Source organism: Aulonocara sp. 'chitande type north' Nkhata Bay, linkage group LG12, assembly GCF_057382095.1.
Source record: "Aulonocara sp. 'chitande type north' Nkhata Bay isolate Kocher_YH1m ecotype deep benthic linkage group LG12, A_spYH_male_GT1.1, whole genome shotgun sequence".
NCBI classification, from domain to species: Eukaryota; Metazoa; Chordata; class Actinopteri; order Cichliformes; family Cichlidae; genus Aulonocara; species Aulonocara sp. 'chitande type north' Nkhata Bay.
Window position 1 is genome coordinate 4735643 of NC_141355.1, and position 24482 is coordinate 4760124.

Consider the following 24482-nt stretch of genomic DNA (forward strand, 5'->3'; position numbering starts at 1 on the left):
AACTTTACATAATGAAGTCGTCGCGTGTACAAACAATCTCTGAGTGTTTTTGATGATTTTAGTGAGAGCAGGTATCCTTAGTAAAGCCACACTCATCTTCTCTTTAAACCTTTTGTCTGCACTATTCAGCCAATCAGAAGATGGCTAGCTTAAAGGGAAGGACTAGAAAGCTAAAACAGCTTGTGTAAGACAGTGGATGCTCTGAGGGACTGTACCAAGATAAATAAGGGTCATTTTTACCTGTGAATCATGCAAAGCTTCTCTAGAAGCTGAGAATAAAATTATAGCATTGGAAATTGCAAAGCTTAAGGGTAACAGCTGCACACAAAGTAAAAGCTTAGCATAAATTAGACCCTTGGATGACATTTTGATACCAAAACTGAATTTATTGGCATAATCAGGCTAGAACAGAGGAATCTCACTATTTGTATCTATTGACATTCAAAGTGAAAAGAAAAAACAAAGTGAACAGACAAGAAAAACTGAAAGAAGGTATGGCTTTGGTTAAATAACCTCTACGAAAGTCATTTTGAAAAGACGACTGTTACAGGATATCTTAAATACAGTGAGAAAAAAAAAGAAAAAAGAATTAAGGCTCTAGAATTCCCTGAACAAGACAAAAAGCCAAATCTGTCTGCTGTGTATGAATAACCATGTACAGAACCCCAACCTGGTGGTCATACAGTAGATGCTACTCAGACGCTGAGGGAGACAAGTCATCCTAGTCCTACCAGTTATTCTAGCAGACCACCAGGCTCTCATTTTTACAAACTCACAGACTAATAACATGAAAACAGAACAGCGGACTCTTGACCTGCTCTCAGTATTTTTTGCTGAATTTGCCAGTGTTATTAGACATGATACAATGGCACAGACAGCCTAAGAAATAGATGCTGATGCTGAAATACAAAGCTGTTAATCCACAGTTGCATAGTTATCGGAATATCACAGGCAAATTGTGTGTACGGTTTGCATTCTCTCAAAAACAAACATTCATCAGCTTCTCGATACAGTAATATCAGCAAAGACATCCAAATATCTCCGCTATGCCTTCCAAGCAGCCCTTTCCTTCTTTTAACGAGTGGTTATTAAACACATGTACATGCTTACAATGTAGCTGCATTGGACATGTACAAAAAACAACAACAAAAATTCTCAGGATGTACTCAGAAACAGTAAGGGTAGTGTAGCACAAAAACACTGTACCCCCAATATCTCTGTGCAGCTTCACTTTACTGTACGAGGCAAATCCAACAAACTGCTTTTAGACTCGCTTTAATTCAGAGGAACCAAAAGGAATGATTTGGCAGCACATGTAATGAAGAGTGAACACCGCAGTGACTGCTGAGTCAAATATTAATCCATGCTCAGTTTGCCCTTGACTGCTTTGTAACACAGTATGCACCTTTAATTAAAATATGACATACTAGAAAGGGGTTTCTGGTCAAGGGACACTAAAGATGCATTTCACCATAAAACACAACTCTATCAGTTATATAAAGATGTGCCTTATCTGACTTTATACTAGGGAGGAGAGAACGTAAAAGGCCTTTTATCCTGATCATTTGTTAAAAAAAAGTTTATATTGTGTAAAAACAACAGGTCACCTGTTCCCTGCCATATGTTCATTGTTTTGATTTCTAAAATGACGCACTCAACCAGTGAGTAACTTTACCACACACCGAGCATTTCATAGATCAGAGTTTCAGTGTGCTTAGTAACAATTTATCACCTTCTAAAAAGATAAAAAATAAAACGATTTGAGGGTTACACACATACACATACATACACACTCAAAACAAACAAGACAGCTGCTTGTTTCAGCACATCTAAGTAGACTGGAGAAAAGTTGCTGTCTTGGAGGGGGGGGAAAAAGATTTTCCTTTAAAGACCGAATATACCTTCATCCGATATAGTCACCCGCTCACAACACATAAAAAGCTTCACAAATAAACTGCTGTCAATCTAAAAATAATAATAATTCTGAATGACATGAAAAACATTTAGTCTGGCCGAAGCAGCACACCGCTTCAACCACATGCACATACTTAGCCCATACACACTTCCAACGCCATCATCCAGAGACGGCTTCCTGCGATACAAACTAAACCCGTTCTCACTCTCCCTGTGCTAGAAATGCTTCAGACTCTCATTTTAGCCCTGACCCAAGTGTGCCAGTGTTAAACGTTCCCCCTAACTCTCTAACTGAACAGCTTGATGAAGCAGCCGTGGCAGTAGGGTTTGTCGTTTTGCTCTTTAAAGGTGCCTTTGTTGAGCTGTTTCAGGCAGAAGGCACAGACAAAATGCTCCGGGTGAAACTTCTTGGACATGGCTGTGATGCAGCGCCCCGTGATGGGCTTCTGGCAGCCGGAGCAGAGGGAGCCGCGGCGCTCGTGGTAGTGCACTTCACAGTAGGGTTGGCCATCGTGCTCAAAAAAGCTTCCATTCACAAATGGGGTGAAGCACTCCTGCAGAAACACACACACACGTTATTATTTTAGTACTCTTTTTCTTACAAGGCATGCAAACTATTATAGAAAAGTTCCTGACTAAAGCATAACACTAACCCTGCAAACAAAACACTCGGGATGCCAAAGACAGTTCAGAGCTGAGATGTAATTTTCCAGAATGGCTCTGGCACAGCCGCCGCATTTCGGTGCAAACATGTCAAAGTAATCTTTCCTGCAGTATGCCTTTCCATCCTTTTCATGAAAACCTGAAAGTAGAACGAGACAAGAGATTATATCCACTCTAAAGTAGAGAGAAACTGCTAAGCAGTATGATTCAAAACATATACTTGTATCACTTTACCCTCAGGGCCAAAGAAAGAGCCACACTGAGCGCAGAAGAAGTGTTCGGGATGCCATGTCCTATCCAGCGCCGTCACAACTTTCTGAATGGACATTGAAGACATTTATAGGCTGACACGTCTACAGCAGAGACCACATGTGTGGAGAGCAGTGACTCACATCCAGTATGGGCCCGTTGCAGTAGTAGCACCGCGGAGAGAACAGATTGTGGTAATCCTTCTCACAGTAGGGCTGTCCTTCACGTTCAAAAAAGTTCCTGGAGCCGATTTCCTCTTGACAGTGTGTGCACACAAAGTGTTCGGGGTGCCATGTGCGGCCCATGGCGGTCACCACCTAAAAAATAATTGACAAAAAACAGATAACCAAAGCATGATTAGAAAACATCTATTTATGTTACAGACAAAAGATTACCTTAACCGAACCATCTCACCTGTCCCACAATCGGCTTACAGCAGGCTCCGCAAACTCCTTTAGCGACTGTCTGCACGCCCAGTTTGTTGAGGTCAGACTGCAGGCTGCCAAGCATGTTGTCCAGCTTGTTGACCTGTGTCGGGGGTCCACCGGAGACACCACCCTTCCCTTGGGCCATAATCTGAAATGGTTCAGTATGAAAATAGTTATTTACTGTTGAAATGTAACAAAAATATTTAAGTTTAGGGTTACTTAACTTTAAAATAAGTGTGAAAAACAGAAGGAATAAAAGAGGGAGGGGTTCATGCCTGCATTGGAGGGAAGATGGGGTCATACTCAGTTTGGCAGCCTACAGAGACCAGGACTTTGGGTGCAACTGGGGGAACCGAGTCCACTGTTGGTGGCTGGGTTGGGGTTTTTAGGACAGGAGGAGGCGGCTCTGGTTTAGGCGTAGAAGGGTTCTGAACTGGAGCCGGTGGAGGTGAGGCTTTTATGAACTGCCGAGGTGGAGCAGGAACTGGTTCGTGAATGTGGTGGGTACGTTGTGGAGGTGGTGAAGGAGGTGGAGGAGGTGGGGGTGGTATTGGGACAGGGGGGTGCTGTACAGGGAGGGGTCGCTTAGGTTCTTCTATGACAGGGGGGCGACGAGGGGTAGGGGGAGAGGGAGGTGGCAGCACCTTCCTCACAGGGACAGGAGACTCGGGGGGAATTATGATCTGAAGAAAAGAGGAAAAACAGAAGGAAGGAGACAGGAAATGTGCAGAAAAGGGAAACAAAAAGTGAAATAATTGCGAAAGGAGAATTTGTGGAAACTGTCAAGCACACTGAAGCCAACCTTGTCGACCTCACTGCCCGCCCCATCGGGACGATATCGCTGAGGTTTGGACGTGACGATGACACCCTCCGTCAGCCAATCATCGGACTGTTTGCGCCTCCGTTCTGAGCGGCCGATCCCAAGCTTACCCTGAAGCTCTTCTATGAGACGGTCCTGGGAAGAGTTCTTGTTTACAATGATGGGTCCCATCTTCCTGCGCAGGTGAGCCTCTCGGTACATGGGGTGCACATTGGGAGTCTCCTTAGTGCGCCTAATAACTGATTTTATCTAAGAGCAGGGAGGGAGGGAGCGAACACCTTATCATATGTCCACTCCAATTTACAAGCTCAAGCACTTACAGCAGAGCACTGAGGCAGCAGGTCAGTCACACCAGCCGTTTTCAAGTCACTGACGTGCCGGCAAAGCAGTGGTCACGAGCTCGGAGTCCCATATTAGGAACTTCATGCATGCTTTCAGCAGAAGCCACTGCTATCGATGATCTAACTCTCATCCTTCAGTTTCTCAAGCAGCCACATAAACATCAGGTCTCAGTTTGGTCCTTCACACAAATGCAGTGGTGCCATGCAGAGTGCTGGTGCTGCCAAACAGCAGGTTAGTTGTAAGAGTAGTTTCCAAGCAAAATCTATTAATTAGCTTGCTTCAACTCCTTCAGCCTCTTCCTTACAAGGCATTTTCTTCTAAATAAATACATGTAGTTTCTACATATCGATCAAAGCTTAAAAATTTAGCGTTTTTCTGCCTGGTTTATTTGCCTGGCTAAAGTAACTGGGCGCGTCTCCTCCAAGGTCTGTTTACAGGGATGAAAAGAATCGAGCTCAAGCCAATCACAGCCCTGATGATACTGAAAGCTAACAAGTCAATCATAATCGTATCTGATGTAAGGATCATAGTAGTGGTCAAAATAGCAGATAAAATATTAGATGCCATGTTTTAGTTTTTCAAAAAACATGCAAGATAAACCCTTGCAGCAGAGGCTGGGATTTAAAGGCGCATCAGTCTCATTAGCTAGCAAAGCAACATTTTAAAATCAGGCAGGGCCGGCGAAGCGTACATGTCCAGACGCTGAGACTCTGTCTATAGTGGGAGTCTGAAGCAGGGGCAGGTCCAGGGTGACGTCAGGGGTCCCGGGGCATGATGATGGGGTCATGGACTCATCCATCCAGCTGGCCTCTGTCAGTGGGGTCATGCTGCCATCTGTATAGAGCCTCTCAGTGTAAGGGGTCATGGTGCCATCCAGACCGTCATGTAAGGACATGGACAGCTCTTCGTCTGCCCAGTCCAGGTCTCCATTCCCATCTGTGCCTCCGTCCACTGAATCGTCTGTAAAAGTGTTGGTGAAAGTGTCTGGCTGGACGCTGCTTCTGTCCAAGGGTAGGATGAGCTCCTCGTGCACCTCCTGCATTCCTCTGCCAAGACACTCTGCATCATTCTTCAGCTGAGGTCCATCCACATTCGCCATTGTGTGATTTTGTGAAAAACTCATTGCTAGAAGCTTGTCTAGTGCCTCATCCAGGGATGGCTCTACCACAGGGGGTTGCTGTACAGTGAAGTTGGTGGTTGTATGGGTTGCAGGTGGTGTCTCCAGCAACTGTCTGTTGTGGTTATTAAAGGCCATTGGAGAAGAGACTATTAGTGGCGAGACTGGAGATGGTGAGGATGTTTTTGAAGGTGAAGACAGAGAGACAAAAACGGGGAGGGGTGAGGGGGCTGAGACCTGAGGGGTGAAGTTTTGGGTTGTAGGTAAAGACGAAGAGGAGAAACTGACATCGAGATCATAAAAACAAGGAGAACCCTTGCTTACACTCTCAGGAGCACAGGAGGATTTACCTCCAGAAGCTGAGGGTGAGACCCGTTCTACAGATGGACTTGGGGACTTGGAGGACTTGTGATCCAGGACAGTGATAACTGAGGTAAGTGAAGGGGTAGTGGTATTAGAAGGACTTGGGCTACTTCTTAGCAGGTTGGAGTTCGAGGAAGCAGACTGAGAGAGGACTAGCAGAGACTTGGTTTGAGATGATAGCATGATGGCAGAGACATCTATGACAGAGTCCAGGTCTAGCTCACTGGTTGCAGAATATGAGGATGTAGGACTGTGTGGAGAGAGATGGCTAGGGTGGGGTCTCAACATGCCACCATCTCCTCCATCCTCATCTATATGTAGCTCTAGCCCAGCAGGTAAAGAGAAGAGAGGAGAGGCACAGGCAGACGGATGAGACAGACTCAAGGAAGGAGAAGCCATGGGGGAAATGGAAGAGGACATTGGAGTGTGGCAAGAGCTGGAAGATGCTCCTGCTGGTTCAAGCAGAGAGCCTAAAGAGCTAGGCTAGAGGAACAGAGAAGCACAAGTGAGAGAAGAAGAAGAAGAAGAAGAAGGCAATCATGAAGAACATGACAGGAGAAGCTTGGGATTTGTTGTTTAAATAAAGCCTTTCCAATGCTCCCTCATACCTTGAAGTCAGACAAAGAGGCCATCAACTCATCGAGCTCTCTGGTGGCACAGGAAGCTGAAATTCTGGCCTGCTGTTGAGAGGATGTGTCCAAGTCACTGTGACGAGTGGGGGGGCTGGAAAACACAAGTCATTGTGATTATTAAATCCATGCAAACACTGACTTTTGTTTTTAATAGTGAAGCTCAAAATTGTGTAAGTTGATGATTTCTAATTATCAAAGCAAAACAGGTGCTGTGTTGCTCCACAATGTCTCAGTCTCCCCACGGCAGCTGTCACACACAAAGCAATACAGCTACCATTTAATGCTGCTGTAAACTTACTTAATCTTTTACTGCGCATGGAAAATGCATGTATTTGTTAAGAAGCTGTAAATGCTAATACACATTCAGAAACCTCAGATGTTTCCATTTGCTCATACCAGACCCAATATCAACACTCTCACATACATTTTAAGTATATATACCTCCCTGTGTGGAACTTTTCTGGAATCCTTTTCAATAAGGTCGCATGAGGGGAGAAATTGCACACAAAAAAAGAGCCCAACATCTGCAAATATTTTTTCTACTCTTAAGTCCTACACAATGACAAAATGTCATTTTGTCATTGTGTAGGACATTTTAGTTTAGCGCATTTTAGTTCTCTCCCTCAAATATCTTGAGACAGTGGATGAACTGAAGGGGCTACACAAAGACTCTGTATCAGATATATTAGGATTAATTTAATCTGCAAATCATGCAAAGCTATTCTAGTAGAGTCTAGGGATAAAAATACAGAACTGCAAATGAACACACAGGTCTACTCTGCCAGGTCTCAGAAACTTTCTGCTGAAGAATATAAAGACCGTTTTTAGTGTCCAACTCTGAACTAGTATAGTGAATCAAACACAAAACAAAAAGGAACAAAGTCTGCAACACTGATTAGAGGGGACTTTAATGCCAAGTTAGACCCCAGCTGTAGTGGAGATACCTGGGTGAAGGCACCGAGCCTTCCAGCTCATCCAGCAGACTTTCCACAGTAGGTCGGGCGTCCTCCATCCTCCCATTCCTCTTTGGTTTCTCCTGAGGTGGTGGGCTTACCAAGATGTCAGGTGTGCCGCCGTTCTCGTAGTGAGTGATGCTGCAGGATGGCAAGGGAGGAGCTGCCTCCTCTGTGGACACATAACATTGAAACTAATGATGCTCAATCCCATTAGAACCGATAAATCTGAAGCCTTTGTCTCTACCTGTAGTGGGAAATGAAGGGGAGCTCTGTTGCACAGCATTAAGTTCCAGCAGAAGCCTGTCAAGCTCTGACAGATTACTGCCCAACGCAGAAGTCATGGCTGTTGTAGAGGAATCTGATGTCTTCTGTTTGTTTGGGAAACTAAAGAGACAGAGATAACTTACCGAAAGAAACTAAAAGTTAAAGAAAATGCCAGATGACGCAATCAGGTTTATATACACAACATCCTGAGTGTGTGGAAGTTACCTGTAAACGTGGTCCTCTTCAATGTGAGATAATGGAGAACTGCTACTGTCCCTTGACCATGAGCTCTTCTGTGCCGAACCCAGTGACTGCAGAGAATACACCAACCAGTAACTGCTGAGGTTTTTTTTAAATTAATGTAACATTTACTGTTTCTCATTTGAAGAGTCTGATATACTAAGTGAGATCAGATCACAAACATTGCAGAGATCTACCTGCTGAGAGGAGTGGTGGGAATCAGGCTGATCTCTCAGGGACCCGTTCAGAGCTTCAGCTGAAGGTGGAGGAGGGACCGGAGGTGGAAGTGTAACATCTTGGTAGGGCTGTCCTCCTGTAGGGATGGAGTAGGGCGTCTCGTCGGGCAAGAATACAGGTCGCTTTGAGATGTGGGATGTAGTAGATTCCAGGTCTGCCAGCAACGCGTCTGAAAGATGCAATTCATTCATGTTTCAAGGCACAGTGAGAACATAAAAAATGATCTGTCCAACCAAAACAACAATCAGAATAGATCTATTTGTCTAAGGTAAACAAATTCTAAAGGTCTTTTTCCAAGACGTTTTAGCCTGCAAACATAAAAACCAATCACACCTTCAGTGGGATCTCCCTTCTGTGTGAAGAGCAAACATAATCTCCCAGTGTCTGTGTAGGTTTCCTCCCACAGCTCAGAGAATATCAGAGTAACCGGTGATTTTATACTGGCCTTAGCTGTGGATGATATAGTGTGTTATCCTTGTAAGCCCTTGCAGCTCTTGCTGAATAACTGGTTAACAAAATGGGTGGACAGACGGATGGATGGGCGCTCTGAGGTCACTACTGATGTTGGCGTCAGGCTGTAACAGACAATGCCAGCGAGTCTGAGCCCTTCATTCCAGCCTGTTAACAAAACTGGTTTCTCCTCACAGGTCATCCATGCTGTGGTGGGTACATGGCCAAATGTGACCACCACAGCATGGCACACTACAACACCTACACCCAATTTCTAAATCATAAAACATCCCCCAGAAACTGGCAATGTGTTTTTCCCACAGTCCACATTAAGATACAAACTTGAAGTCAATGAGAGCAACCATGCAGTTGATCTGCCAGCTCCGTGTGCCATGCATCCAGTTCATGTCTATGATTAGTCTTAGTTTCAAGAGCCTGAGTGTGAACTTCGTGAGACAGACTGATAAAACAAAGAAGCAGAGAGACAGAAAATGTTTCTGAATCCGGTCCAGGGTTGAGGGGGTACAGTGTTACCCTGGCGAGTGTTTGGTGGAACGCAGGAACAAAATAGACTCTTACATCACACAATCCATCCATCTGCAGCATGTCTAGAATAGACCGCAATCCCTGGCTGCATAGTGTTACACTACAGAGGCTTGGCCCTGTTACAAAGAATAATATCTTTGAAAGGCAGGATGGAAAACTGTCCAAATATCCAAGAAACAGGGAGCTCTTACCACCTGTCTGTCTAGCACAGACTGGCTCTCTAGATTTGGATTTGTTAAGTTTTATTTCCTGCCTCTTCTGAGTTTATATTTTAATCTCTTAACATCAAACCAAGTCACTGGTGAGATAGGATTAAAACTTGCGCCTGTTTAGAGCAACCAAAGGGAAAATATCTAACTCTAAAGTATTTGAGAGCTGACAAGTTAAAAAAAAATGTTAAAGAAGTTAAGAAACAAGTTTCATCTGATTACATATGATTCTGGAAAACTTCCTAAAAGTTTATATTTTACAAAATAATTCAAATTCTCAAAATATTCCACCACTAAATCCCAACTTCATCCCGAATGAAGTCAATGGAGAAACCTCCAGCATAAAATACACAAACACAGAGAGAAACGCATACATGCAACACAACCATATAGTTTTGAAATCCTGACAAAGTTCAGTATCTGTACTTACATTCTTTCCACCTGTATCTGTAATATCCTTCATGAAGGACTGTGACTGTGTGGGTGCCAATGTGTGAGTGTGAGCAGCGTGAAGCGATAACAGGCTGCCAGTCTAATGGGGGAGTGGTTTAAGGGCCAAACAGTATCCTCTCAGTGCCCTCTTATCTCAACACAAACGCTGAAATGAACTTTGAGAGAGAGAATGCATTAACAAAATATGACCAACAGATCTGAGCTTCACAGGTGTTTGGTCAAGAGCAAGAATAATGTGTGACAAAAGTTTAAATCTTGTACATCTTCTAGCAACAGAGCGGTCTATATCGCAAAAAGAAAACTCACACCTGTCTCCATCTTTCAAATTTCATATATACTCTCTCTCAACCCTTCATCACAGCCCTCAATCCACAGACACTGCCACAAGCCCTGAAAAGTTTGACATAAACCACATGGGAGCTCTAATCTATTTAAAGCGGGAAGCTCTGTGAGTAGCCCATGTCTGTGCAAATGTGCTGAAATATCATGACCAGCCCAAAATAATCTGCACCTGGTGCTGACATGCTGAGCAAGGTCTCACTGAAGTTGACTTTGTCACTCATGAAACAAAGCCGCTAGATTAAAAAAAGAATACCACAACTGTGTTTTGGGACAAAGGTGAGTCATGTGAAATATAGCGCATTTAGGTACTGATCTACATTTCTCATGAAGCAGCAGCTTAGAGCCTTTCAAATCAAAATAAATGAATAAATAAATGCCTTAGGTTACTAATTATGGCCATATATTCCTAGAAAGTTCTTCACAGCCTTGACAGAGAGGGCAGCCATGCTGCCTCAGGCCCTCTGAGCCAAGTTTATAAGACAACTCCTTTCACAGCAACTCTGCACTTATTATTCCTTTTCCCAGCTGGTGATACTACACATGTATGCCTGACACAGGACCATGATCTCCAGGATAAATATACACAGAGTATCCATAATAGGAAATACATTTTAGTACATTTTACTGTGATAAGCCAATATTGATACATCAGAGTTTGTTTTCTGAATGTGACACTAGTTCAATTATCAGTACAGTAGTATCTTTTCAGGAAACTACAGGGTATAACGATTCTCTAAAACCTGAGGCTGGTTAATACCTCTATTGCTCTTTACAAGGGAGCATTCATTTTTTAAAAACCTATCGATTAGTCACAGACTGGATAACATATAAACTCCATTATTATGATGCATGGGCCTTAATGATACACAGTTCTCTTTCAACCCTCATTTGCTTTTCAAAGAACTGGGGTTATGCTAAATGTTTGCACCTGAGTAGCATGCTCCTCGTGTTGTCATTTTGGTCCCAGTTCCAAACTTGTTACACCCATAAAGGAAAAATAGGCACAGCAGCTCAGCTAGACTGCTCCTATCCATATATGCAACGTATCATAGCTACTCTAGATCTGATAAGTTTGTGTTTCTTTCATATGACAGAGTTCAGTGCATGTGTGTGGTTGCATGTAGGTCACAGGTTACTGTCAGAAAATATAGGTATAGCCGTTGCCATAATGTAGACACTTTTTGGATAGTACAAGTCATGATGGCTATTTAAAAAAACAAAAACAAAAAAAAACAAAAGAAGAAGAAGTTTTTTTTTTAACATTATGGATTAACGCTATAAGTGGGACACAGACTTCCTCTAACTACACAGACAGATGGTGTTACAGAACATGGGCAAACATATCGAATGTCTTTCATTATTTATAAAGCTGCTTTGATATCAGATTTATTATACACATCCTCAAGCAATCAGTCCCAATAAATCACATTTTTTCTTCTTTTTGGCCATGGACACAGACCAGTGTTTTCATATCACTTCTGTCTGATGTTTTCTCCATTGCATATGTGTTTGTGTGCATAGCCAGGGAAACAGTCCAGCAGATAGTCACTAGGGGAATGGAGTTCTGCAGGTAAGAACCTCCATGCAGCTGTACTTAAACATAAATGTACATTTTATTATACCGGTCAAATTTTCATAATATGTTATTCTGTGAAACCAGTATAGCCAGAAACCAGAGCAAAAACGATTGCCTAGTAAACTGACTGACAGAATGATTCTGTTTTAGATTCAAGTTAACAATTATTTATATTATAGAATAATCTCAACTATTTATCTTCTCTTTTAATCTGTTGTTTGGTTTGTAAATATTCTGATGCCTGTAATTTAAAACATTTACAAAAAACAGTTGACAGTTTATATAAACTGCTAGAGAAGAATTTTTGACACGAAACATTTATGTGCTTTAGGTTAAAAACTTGAATTTGTAAACAATAAGTAACAATAGATGTGAGATCATTCTAGGGAAGTAAACAATATTTCCATCTGACATGTTACAGAGTAGAAGTAGAAAGTATGTCTGAGGAAAAGAAAAGTACCTTAAATTTGCTCTGACAGTGAAAACAGGACATTAGGAAAGAAAATCCAAAATTTCCATCACACATCCTTTTGTGGCTTTTGACTAAGCAGCCTGTAATCCACACACATCATTCTCAGTGGGTGGCCTGTAAGCACATCTCTGATGTCTGTTACTGCAGCTCATAAAAGGAGAAAGAATGAAAATGGGAGTTAAACTTGCTTGCTGCTCCTCATTTCCCTGACGAGGGCAGCATTGACTGTCATGAGGACAGACAACAAGCCTTCGCCAGCCTCAGAAAACTTAAGTCCACAAAGAGTTAGAAACACCGAGAATCCAAACATGCACTGTAAGCCAAGCAACAGGCTAATCTTTTCCATTCCAGACAGGGGGTAGGAGCCACAATGGACAAAGTCCAATTCTGCTCTAACAGCATCCTGACTCAATGGTCCATTGTGCAAGATCTGGAGAATGAAGCTGTCATCTAAAAGGGTGTCTGCAAAAGTCGTGAGCTATGATTTAAACGCTGTGTTTCACAGTGAATACAGAAACAGGTTCGACATCCAACAGTTTAAAGATTAAACCATGTCATTACTCCTCTCTCACAAAGAAGATGGAGAAGAAAGAGGCTCAGGCAATTTATTATACAGCATATCGTGTTTTACCTGTTGCTCTGCAGGTATTAGGTTTGCCTGCTTCATGTCTCTGAATAGATGAGAATGATTAAAGCAGCGATACACCAGTGTGCAACCTGAAAAGAAAGCAGGACAGAGGTGTAACGTGCACCAACTGCTTCACTCGTACAATGTGCTGATTTAAACCAACAGCAGCGCTTTCAGGGGATTCAACTGCGGCCACACTGTGCCAACTAATCTTTATTATGTTCAACAAACAACTGAAGTCATGTGGACACTGTACACATTCTTGTGGCAGTGGGCGCATGTACAGTCTTGTCTGCACCCCTATCCACCCACCCAAAGCCATGCCATCGTCCTGCTGTGTTTATCAGATGGGAGTGAAGGTGCAGGGGGAATTCCACACATTCCTCTGTCCACTTGGCAAAAAGCAAGCAGATCAGGCAGGGACGCAGGCAGAGAAGGTGGCTCAGGAACAGGAGCATACAGTCACCCTAATCCAATGAAAACTCATTTTAAAAACCCAACCAGTCTCAACTGGAATCTAAATGACGCTTTGTGATCAAAGCTACTTAAGCAGGACATTCCTTCAATGCTGCGGGATCCTAGGTAGTGAGCCTGTGAAGAATGTGCTCCGATACAAAACACCATCTGTCAGTACAGAAAATGAAATAATGTGTTGACAATTACAGGATGGATTCCACTAACTGCAGCATGCCTTGAATTCCAGGATAAGGGAGATGTCAAAATTTCTACTGCCCATTGCCCACAGAGTACCGTGCAGGGTGGAAACCAAGGCTGCCTAATGTTTTCTATTAACATGTGGGCAATGGTGATGGGCCGCTGAGGTCTACAGCTCACCTGTTTATAGCCAGGGAGCAAAAGAGCAGAACTGGCCACAATCCCAGGGTGAAACCCTACCCCATCAGGCCAACCCAACATGATATTTATATCAAACAAGACAGGCAGGGGCCACGGAGAGGGGGTGGAGGGTTAGATGCCAGCGAGACAGACAAGGAAGGCTGTGTAGAAACCACAGAGCGGGAATGTGGGTGAGAATGAAAGAAAATGGACCAAAAGCAAACTTGATTAAATAGTGGACCAGGGGAAAAATAAAGGTCAAACCTTGCAGGGGCTCGCACCCTGTCTATACAGTACAACACACGATCCCAAACAGACAATGGATGAATGAATGGATCAGAATGACTAAAGCATTGTAGGGTGATTACTATCTAAAAATATCCTGCCAAGCAATCCCATATCCGAAAGATGACACTCCTCTTGGAGGGAACGCCAAACCAAAATAAAAGAACTTCCCCACAGACCAGTAAATCAGATGACATGGCACCATGTGGAGACTGATGTAACACCCCAGTCACTGAGGACACATTCATAGCCATGAATGTAGATAAATTGCATGTCAGTGAGCAGCCTTTTGTGCTATAAGAGTGTAATTGGGTAGGATGAGAAGAACGGTCAAAGAAAGACCGTCTTGTCCCTCTTAAACACCGACTGAAACCAGTCACCCAAGCTTCAAACTAACAGGGCTTAATGCTTTGAGTTAAACACTAAGAATGTACAGTTGGGACAAAAGAAAGTGTCATAATGTGAACAATTATTTAAATATGGAAAGTGTACCACCTGTTCCAACTGAATTTTTGTGAATAAGTAATTATTATATTACTTTAACCTCATATGTACACTTGGTGGTTTTCTCATCTTCCCATATAATCAAGTTGTAGTTGCAAGTCAGCTTTTGTGTATGAATATAATCCTACTACCGTTTCATTCACACTAGTTTTTTAATAACATTTATAACTAATAAAAAAAATTAAATTAAACTTAGCTGTAAAAGTAATAATTACAGCAGTAAAGTTACTCTAAATGTTATGATGTATTTCACTTTAAATGTCTACATGAGACAGAACTGTTGAGCTGAGCCTCATATCAGTTTTTTAAAATCACAAACACTAGTGAAACTCTGACACACTCTGGTTTAAGCTTCAGTAGGTGAAGCGTCTCCACATCACCTGATCTGGGACCATATTCCTAAAACTGTGCATATAGAGGTTCATGTTTTCAAACTGTACAATTGTGACGATTTTGCATGCAGGGAAAACCCTGATGACGATGAAACCATGAAACTCAGACACTCACTGGAGAAGTGGAGAAAAAAGGAAATGTGCAAAAAAAAAAAGAAAGAAAAAAGATCAAGTTTTAAAGAAAAACTACTGAATGGAGAAAAATAGCAGTTCAAAGAAAAGAGTCCCAGCAGAGATATAAAGAAAATTGACTACAATTTACTGATAATCTTATCAGTTCATACAAGAAAAGCTTGTATATAAATGACACAGCATTTATAGAACTCAAATTATCATCATCATCATCATTATTATTATGCTACACGTCGTCTTTCCCTTCTTTGCCAACACCTCTTCACTTCATCAGGTTTGAGCAGCTCTCAAACTCATGTGTCGACATTTGCTGAAGGCAGCATGTTTACTACAGACTGCAGCTCTTAGTTTGGAACCAAGAAAGCTGGAAATCATTTTGTCACCGTCAGAGTATCAGTGTTTGTTTCAGTCTTAGTAACAAAATATGGACTAAAACAAAACGTAATGACAGCATAATTACTCTTTAGAAAAGAAGTGAGATTCCCTGCTCCGCTTAAGGAAACACATTCCCCTCTCCAGAGACTTACTGACAGCTAACCCCTGAATAAGCAAGCTTATTCCCCCCAAAGGAATAACAACAGGACAGTAATATTTTTTTAGCTGGGATTTCATTTACTTAAGTAGAAAATACATTTTTGTTGATCACATAGGCAGGAATAACAGAAAAATGCACCCGCTTCCCTTACATAAGGCAGTAGAAGCTCTTTGCCTTTACTATAGACAGATCAATTATTCCTAGGTGCGCTGCCACCCCCAAAAGGCCCATTTTTTCCAAAGCCAGGAAACCCCCGATATGCCCCGGAGGTCCCCGGCTTCAGTAATGTTGGAAGAATACAGCAGAATCCCACTACATTACCCAGACCTGTTAGGAAAATAATCAGCATTATTCTCCGAGAGAAGTTACAAGAGTGGGGAACAGTGAAGGCATGGAAACAGTATGGCAGGGAGGGAAGAGGAAGGGACTGAAGGCTGCTGTGAGTGGAAAGAACAGTATCGTACAACAGCATTTAATAGTGGAAAGGCTGTTCGAGCAGCAGGATCACAGACTGAAGGCCCCCCAGCTGCCCCCAGTGCTGACTCTGCTCATTGTTTTTCTCCTCTGTTTCCTGAGGATGTGGGGCAGGCTCTGTTGCCCAAGCGATGAGGTCAGCCACGCAGCTCTTCCCCAGACCCAGAACAGGATGGGTGTGGAGCTCGGGAACAAGGCTGATTTACAGTCGGGAGCTTCTCTCTAGCCTAGCAGGCAAGCCCACTGGTTAGGGATGGTATGCACCAACCTTGCAGCTCTCAAGGGGTGATGATAGCTAGTCTGGTAACACTAACTCTGCTGTGGAATTACTAGGACACAGAAACCACTAAAGACCTAAGAGTTTTTGGTATGCTGCGTAAACGCTGTAAACATTTAAGACAGCTGCCTCACATCTCATCCTATGATTGTCTCAAGAATAAGACGTTCCTCTTCAAGGTGATCAACAGTTATTGTTACAGTAAATCTTACAGGACTACTGTGTGTTTACCAAAGGCATTCTTATAAGGTGTCGCTGTGTTTCATTCCACAGAGCAACCACATGGCCCTCATTATGTCTGCGAAACGAAGCCGAGTGGCTCCCACTTTTTTAAAGTCTGCCTTTAAGCAATAAAGAGCACCTCTCCTCTGCAGCTTCTTTGCAAAGATAGCCCATGTTTATCCTTCCTTTAAAGTGGCCATATAATGCTCTGAGGGCTTTCCCCTTTCATTTAAGTTTTCACATGGCTTTTCACGCATGTAGACGATCTTCAAAGTTACAAAACCCAAAGCTTTGGTTTCCTATAGAAAACCGCTGTCTCTCTGTGACTTATTCAATTCTATTTTTTTATACAGCACCAAATCACAACAACAGTAACCTCAAGTCACTTTACATTGGAAGGTTAAGGCCCTACAATAATATATAGAAAACCCCAACAATCTGACGACCCCCTATGAGCAAGCACTTGGCAACATTGGGAAAGAAGAAAAATCAAATTTGATTCTGGATTATACGGGGCACCAATGAAGACAAGTCAACAGTCACTTGATGTCAAGTCAAGTCCTGCTATGAAGCCTCTGAATGAGTGTTTTTGTCAGCTCCATCTTGTGTGTTTTGAAATAGGTTGTGATGAGTTGGATCTGACAGTGAAACCACATGCTCAGTGGGAACGGACATGTAACTCACACACTGAGCCAATAAGCATATCCTGCATAATTCTCCTTTCTTACTCTAATCATGAACAATTAGGCTTCTTTTTTTTATTCAACATGACTTGAAACTGGCAATTAGGCCACAAAGACATCAGGAAAGTGTTTACTGAGGTCACAGAGTAATTGAGAAAAATGTGAAGCAAGGACTAGATGTATGTTCCTGTATTTTCATGTCACCTTCAGTACTGTTGTGGTACCCTCACCGCAACTAGCTTTTTTTTAAGCATTACCTTAAGCTACATGGCTAAACTATAGACCGTGCATTTAAAAACAAAAAACAAAAGGAAAAATAAACCACACACAAAAACAAAGAAAACTGCTCCACCGCCACAGTAAGGTTAAAGAAGTTCAACTTGGTTCTCAAATTTGTGGAGGAATGAAGTAAGCAGTTTCAAAAATAGTAACATCGTTGCAAGAAAGTGTTGTGCACTGTGTAACAGAGAAACTTCTCTCATAAGTCTCTCTTTGGCTTGTTACAAACAGTGACTTTATTTTTGCAAGGTGCGGATTACGCAGGCATCCTTCAGGTGGATTTCAGAGAAATACCAGTAGAATCCCTGGTTTCTACAGCTGCCTACTTCAGTTGTCTATTATCAATCAGTCATTCAATCAATCAATCACTTCAGAGGAATCCTTCACCTACTGACCAGTTGTGGACTGTGTGACTGGGGCCTTCGTCACATGGTCTTACATATGAAAAATGGTAGACAAGGTAACATCACACAGTTATTTGTCATGTCTACAAAACCTCAAGACCTATACATTATGTAACCAGTCTTGCAGTTTTTCCAAGGACTGAACTGATCAATCAGCACAAGCTGGGATTTCAGGATGCGATGCCTCAAGAAGTCCGTCTTTGGTCCCGTCTTCCTCCCGTCTCCACGAACGTGCTCGCAGCACATGGCTGCCCCTCCCAGAGCCTGGTCCTGCTGGATCGTCTCTCTGTCTCCCAGCGCTTGCTCATAGGGAGTCATTTGATATTTGGGGGTTTCTTTGTATCACCGTAGGTCTTTATCTTACAATATAAAAGCTCCTTCAGTTAAGATATAGATACATAACGGCAAGTTATGTATAGATACATAAGTTATGTATAGATATAGATACATAACATATAGATACATGTATAGATATAGATACATAACGGCAAGTTACAACTGCTGTTGTAACTTGCCGTTATGTAAATAAAGTAAAACTGAATTGAAAAGCTTTACACAGGGGATGAAGTGGTCTCTCGGAAATTTAAAAAAAAGTGTTGTTTTTTTAAAAGTTAAATATTATTAAGCTTTACTAGAAGGACCTGTAAATGAAAATTAGAATCATAAGAAACTGCGTCAATGTTTTACTTGGTCAGCCCTGGATTAAGAAAACAAGGTTTTATATGGGAGTGTACACATACTGACATTATCTGTGGACGAACAAACAAAAGGGCTCCTACTGATCCTGGTTGCCAACATTAGTTTGGTTTCAATTTGAGTAAGTGGACATATATTCAAAAAAGCTATGATGAGTACTAACAGCTTTGGGGAGTGACCCTAGATTTTGCAAAACAAAGTCTAAAAATGAAGAAGCTGCCTTTAGGCCCTTGGAATTATAGTTTCTGTTGTACTTTAAAATAATATATTTAACAAGAATGCAGTATATAGGAGAAGTTCCCTTCTGTGTCCAGTCACTAATCTTTCAGTTTGATTCTCTAGTAATTAACAAAGAAACCATTCAATGGGAAACTGCAAGCAAAAAGTACATTCTGTTACTCAATATTATTCTCACTTTGTTTGTGACCATTGAGCATACTGCATGCGTGCGTATTAGGTCAGTATGCGCATTCTTAACATGCAGAGGTGGAACAGGGGGTTTTCAGCTCACTGAGTGAGGTCAGTGTGCCTGAATGTCACACAATCGTCAGGAATTCACAGAGAGCTGAATGTTAGCTGCACACACCCCACAAACATGAAATGCAGCACAACAGAGCCAACAGAGAGGACACTACGTCACATGTGGTTTAAGAGCCACATCTGCATGAGTCGCCGCCCCCTTGGCCACATCAGAAGTGAAGGCTAAGCCTGGCTGCCACCTGGTAACCAGCCACAACAGTATGACTGTGTTTGTCTGTTATCATGGCCAAACACGACCCCTGATTCACCTACTCCAGCAGTAATTACAACCGAGATGGCTATGAACACCCTGGCAGGTGTTTATGTGTGTTTACGCCCCCGTCACACAGCCTTTTGCATTGTTAATGTATTTGTAACTCCCCTTAAGGATCTACATCTGGTGTATAAACAACATTTTCCATTATGGGTGTAGTCCGGGAAATCTTTGGCCTCATGGTTGTTGTGATCCCATCTCTAGTTTGTGCTGTATGATCTGTGCTAACTCACAGATCAAGCAGGTCCTCTGGAAAAATCTGACTCAGAGGAACAAATGGGAAGAATGCTTACAATCTGTTGATGGAATTCTCTACCTCGAGCAGTGAGCAACACCAGATCACTATACACAAACATAGTATTCAAACAGTGACCCTGAATATCAGGACCTGCAGGTGCAGGTAAATAGCAGTAGAGTAAACCTCAGTGATGTGATATTTAAAAATATTTACACTGACTTGTTTTTGTGTATTTAGGGAGGATGTGGGATGACTGCGATTGACCCCAAAGGTCAAATTTTTTAAACAGTGCCTGCAATTACTAGGGTACCCATATTCTAATGAGACACGTGTGAAACCAACATCCCTCTCTCAGATAGTAGCGACAGGAGGCGAGTCGTGACCCAGAGAGTTTTCGGCCTTGAACCGTGTCAGAAAGTGATGGTCGAAATTCCTCAGCAGCCTCGCCCCCTCCGTCAGCCCTTCAGCGAGCCTACAGGCTCCCTCTCAACCAACAATCAATCCTTTCAGCCTCATAAGGCAGCGAGAGTGTCTAATGGCTCCTTGAGGTATTCTCACAACAGACAAATGGGAAATGCGGCCCATCATCTCTCCACTTAAACAATTCGCAAATCCATTTCACTGCTGGTCTACTTTCAGAGATCAGAAGATTCCTACAGATATTTGACTGGTGAAACAAGTTTTTCACAAGTACTGAATTAGTAATGCAAATATAGAAACCTGCCAGCTGCTAAAAGTGTAACATAATTAGAAACTCAGACGTTGCGTGTCAAAGGTTAAAAGTGGGGCCAAAGTAGAACAAGAAAAAAAAAAAAGATGACGCTGGTAACGTCAGGAGAACTGGCGTTGATAAAAGGCAGATAAAACCTGTAGTACCGATGAAAGGATTCATAAAACTGATTAAATTATTAAAAGAAATAAAATTAACCAGTTAAAGTCATCCACAAGCTATCTGATGACATCACTGTTTTTTCATGACTTGTGATGATCAAATTAGTAATACAAGGGGATGCCACACCAGTCCAGAAATAACAGTTATATTAACAGACACTGAAAAAAGCCTCAGCTACAAGTTACAGTCTCTATTAAGAGACAGTGTCTCCCAACAAAAAACAAAAACAGAAAATGCACAAAGAGTCATGACAGACATGTGAAGCAGCTAAGAGAAAATGACATTCGGCCATTAACAAACATGTTGTATATTTTCCTGTGCAAAATTGTCAGGGATACATCAAGATATCGGCCTAATGGTAGAGGCCAGTTTGATCTGGTGTGTGACAAATGTTTAAAGACAGTTTAAAGTCTCCATCAGCACAGAGTTATTTCTTATGATGAAGGTTTGTTTGCTAGGTAAATAAACACATGTTTGAATATGAGCTCATTATCAGTATCAGCACAGAATTTCCCAATCAGGAGATCCCTAAAGATGTACTGATTGTCCAACTCTTACAGCATTTCTCAACTTGCACATGTCTAATCAAACAGTTTTCAGACCTGATCTTTCCGCTTCCTATACCTCAGTTTTTAGTTTTTGATATAAAACGATAAAGTGTACCAGTATACCAAGTAATTATACATCCCTGCAAGTTAAGTTTGTCACACTGGAGGATCACTAGAAGTCAGCCAGGCCAGGGCTGAGCACACATTGTACAGGGAGGCCTGTTGACTCTACCACTTCAAAGCTGGAATGAGTAGCCTTGGGGCAAAAGTTGAGAAGGTAATGTTGAGGCTTAATGTCAAAATGTCATTAAATAACTCCTCCCTCCGGCACACATACTGATAAAAAAAGACCTTGATTTAGACGAGCAGGGCGGCGTGGTATTGCCAGAGACGTTCGCTTCACCTCGGAGAGGGAGAGTTAAAAAGTAGGTAGAGTTAAAGGCTAGCGATGTCCAGCTGCTAACCTACTAGGCTGCTTATTTTACAACAGTGTGAGGAGAAAGTCAAGTCGGTACAACATTCACTCTTTCGCTCGTCACTGTAACATTTCTGTCAGGTATTCGCAAGTTTCCCTGGATAAGAAAGCTACATTGGACAAACAGCCAGCATAAAATCTCTTCGTAACGTTGACTACCCCTCCACCCTGCTATCCGCTCCAAACTGGGGGCAGAAAACCCACATATGGGGAAAAAAAAAACCTCATAACTTACCTAAATCGTCCATAGCTGCTGCCTAGTTGTGGACTGCGTCAGTTTTTTGTTTGGCGACCTTCCGGATGGTTTGTGAAATCTGACTTTTCCCCTTCAAACTTCACCAGCACTGCTGCCCTGGAAGTTGGTCAGTCAGGATGGCTCTCGTGAACGCGCGGCAGTTTGTGTGTACCACTGTGTGTACTTTTCCAGGGCGCGCGCCGACTGAATGGCGGTGATGAGGGACATCTAGCGGCCAAACACCGGAATTACACGTTTAAAATAAATATCTCCAAATATCCAAATAATGTCATGGCTGTATAAGCAACCGTGATTTTTTTATAAACCTTCTAGATCATGTAGTGCATATCTGTTCACATAACCTCAGAGAAGAATAAACTTTATACCATTAGAATCATGAAAGGCACAACAAATCAGACTGCATACTCAAGTTTTTGGGACAAGTTTGAAGATAAAGATCAATGCATTTATTATAGATCATAAAATACTTTGAAGTATGACCATAACTGTTATCAGACCCTTCCCCAAAGGTTGGTACACTGGGACATACAAAAATAAAGTAAATGCACCTTCAAATGTCTTTTTTTAGATGGCAAATGACAACAAAAGCAGCTGGTCACACTCTTTTGTATAAAGTGTAAAAAGTCTACATAGCATTTCAAATTAAAATTCCATATAAACAGTCAATAAATACTTCAATGATATGAAATGGAAAGATAAGATTTGATCGCTCTCCTATAAAAGACAACAAATGTCATTTATTCTAAAGAAAAAAAAAACATTATTTATGATTCAAAAGTCTACTGCTTTCAGCTTTCTCTCCTCCTCCTCTGTAAGTGGCTGCTGGGAGAGGATTTTATCATGGAAGCGGTGATGTTTGCCTATTCCCAGCTTTGGCAGACCTCGGTTCAGCCCCTCCAACAGCACACATGCCTTACACAGTTTCTGACTGGAGATGTAGCCACACCGGCTGCAGGTTCCCTGGACAGGCATCTTTACCCCCTCGCGCACAGACAGGTTCTCACCGGAGTGAATAACGTCCATGATCGAACTGGGCCTCACACTCTCCAGATCCTTTAAATAGGTTCTTGCATAGCCACGGTAAGCATTAGGAGAGTAGATACACTCAGTAGAAAAGTAGTCTAATTTCTTGAAGTAAGCATACAGAACAATCTCTTTTTCATAAGCGTATTTAAGGGGCTTGCAGCGTGGCACGACCCCTTCGTTCTCGCTGTCCGTTGAGATGGTGGTGCAGCGGCGCAGCCGAGCTATGTCCCCTCGCAAGACGTTCATCAAAACAGTTTCTGCCACATCATCAGCATTGTGACCTGTGCAGAGGGGAAAAAAAGAAAACAAAACAGAGACATCTCGTTATTCAAAACAACACATTAAAGCTAACACTGCTCACATTTTCAGTCATTTGAATCTACCTGTACATATCTTGTCCACTTTAAGCATGATGGCTCCTCTGTCCAACGCCTGCCTCCTGAACACGCCACAGAAGGTGCAGTTATTTTTCAGCCCAACCTGCTTCACTATAGCATCCATTGTCCAGCCATACAGCTCCTCATAGGACACAATCTTCAGAGGCAGCTCATACTGTTGCTGGTTCCTCTTCACAGTCTCCAAGGAGTCATCTCGATAACCCGTGATTCCCTCATCCACCGAGAGAAGCATGAGCTCAAGGCCGTAGCTGTATCGCTCATTCAGGACCTTCATTACATGTGCAAGCACAGTGGAATCTTTTCCCCCGGAGGCAGCGATTCCCACAGACTCCCCGGTTTTGAACAGCTTTGCTGACACTATGGTCTGATGAATCTCCTCTTCAAAGGCCCAGAAGAAGCACTCCTTACACAGAGAGTGGCCGGTTTTTGGACGTTTAAGCACGGCACGCTTTTCAGAGCAGCTGCTACACTGGACAGGCATCTTGACTGTTGGAAAGGTGGTTTATTAAAAGAACAATAATGTCCAAAATTAATATAACAAATACTTTAAATATTTCATGTCAAAGCCATACAAATCTACAAAGCTCAACTTCTTCGTTGCTGATCTCCTTAAAGTGATCTTTATCATGTTCGTTTTGTAACCTGAAAATCCCAATTTAAAGTTTGGCTTTAGTCTAATGGTCTAGTAAGTGCTTTAAAAACACTTTTACAGCTCCTTACATAGCCAGGTAGGTGAGATGTCAGCCCTGAAGAATAAGAAACTTTACTTCATACGCTGGATTCTTACTACATTAGCTTCATTTTTATCGACATAAAAGTCGATAAAACACCCCGTTACTTCAATCAAAGAAATAAGCGGATAACTTAGTCACAACTTCAGTCATATTAGTGGATTATCAGGCTATATTTTCAAGACATGCCACATTTAAGAGTAGTACAACACATACAAAACCTAAACGTGGTCTAACATTAGCTAGCTAAGCTAAGCTAACTCGTGAGCTGTAACATTTTCTTACCAAAGTATCCGGGGAATGTGGGGATAATATATGCAGTTACTATAATAGCTTTTAAAAATTAAACCGTTAGCACGCTAAAGCAGGAGAATATTTTTCATCTTGTAATGTTGCCTCTTCGTTACTGGGACAACAGGAAGTGACGTCTCCAGTAAACACCCTACAGCGCAGCCTATTGGTCGGAGTGGGCCAGTGCACAAACCAACCCATGTAATGCCTTCACAA

The 24482-nt window shown here is 42.3% G+C and overlaps 2 protein-coding genes across 5 annotated transcripts; both read right to left on the minus strand.

The window, feature by feature from the left end:
• Positions 1-355: 355 nt before the first annotated feature.
• Positions 356-21946, minus strand: pxnb (paxillin b). Of its 4 annotated transcripts, XM_086313272.1 has the most exons (14): positions 21800-21946; positions 8186-8394; positions 7974-8059; positions 7729-7868; positions 7473-7653; positions 6505-6619; positions 5108-6379; positions 4057-4323; positions 3530-3937; positions 3241-3402; positions 2970-3143; positions 2812-2893; positions 2568-2716; positions 356-2468 (listed from the first exon to the last, which is right to left on the minus strand). In XM_086313272.1, exons 1-14 carry the CDS (start codon positions 21810-21812, stop codon positions 2202-2204), a joined length of 3525 nt encoding a protein of 1174 aa, XP_086169398.1. In that variant the 5' UTR covers positions 21813-21946; the 3' UTR covers positions 356-2201. The 4 variants fall into 4 exon arrangements, with proteins under 4 accessions (XP_086169398.1, XP_086169397.1, XP_086169399.1 ...); XM_086313271.1 differs by lacking the exon at positions 21800-21946 and having other exon boundaries at positions 8186-8416; XM_086313273.1 differs by lacking the exons at positions 3530-3937; positions 21800-21946 and having other exon boundaries at positions 357-2468; positions 8186-8416.
• Positions 21947-22230: 284 nt separating this feature from the next.
• On the minus strand, positions 22231-24447 carry ctu1 (cytosolic thiouridylase subunit 1 homolog (S. pombe)). Its single transcript, XM_086312821.1, has 3 exons — positions 24261-24447; positions 23230-23730; positions 22231-23127 (listed from the first exon to the last, which is right to left on the minus strand). Exons 2-3 carry the CDS (start codon positions 23723-23725, stop codon positions 22592-22594), a joined length of 1032 nt encoding a protein of 343 aa, XP_086168947.1. The 5' UTR covers positions 23726-23730; positions 24261-24447; the 3' UTR covers positions 22231-22591.
• Between the last annotated feature and the right edge of the window lie 35 nt (positions 24448-24482).

What these genes read in the sequence shown, in the direction of transcription:
- pxnb (XM_086313271.1), bottom strand. Translation starts at nt 8,416, where the DNA reads ATGAATGAATTGCATCTTTCAGACGCGTTGCTGGCAGACCTGGAATCT. An exon ending in GAGTCTCAGCGTCTGGACAT is followed by an intron (nt 4,324 to 5,107) that starts GTACGCTTCGCC and finishes CCCTGCTCTTAG; the next exon opens with ATAAAATCAGTTATTAGGCG. An exon ending in GCAACGGGCCCATACTGGAT is followed by an intron (nt 2,894 to 2,969) that starts GTGAGTCACTGC and finishes ATGTCCATTCAG; the next exon opens with AAAGTTGTGACGGCGCTGGA.
- ctu1 (XM_086312821.1), bottom strand. Translation starts at nt 23,725, where the DNA reads ATGCCTGTCCAGTGTAGCAGCTGCTCTGAAAAGCGTGCCGTGCTTAAA. An exon ending in AGTGGACAAGATATGTACAG is followed by an intron (nt 23,128 to 23,229) that starts GTAGATTCAAAT and finishes CCCTCTGCACAG; the next exon opens with GTCACAATGCTGATGATGTG.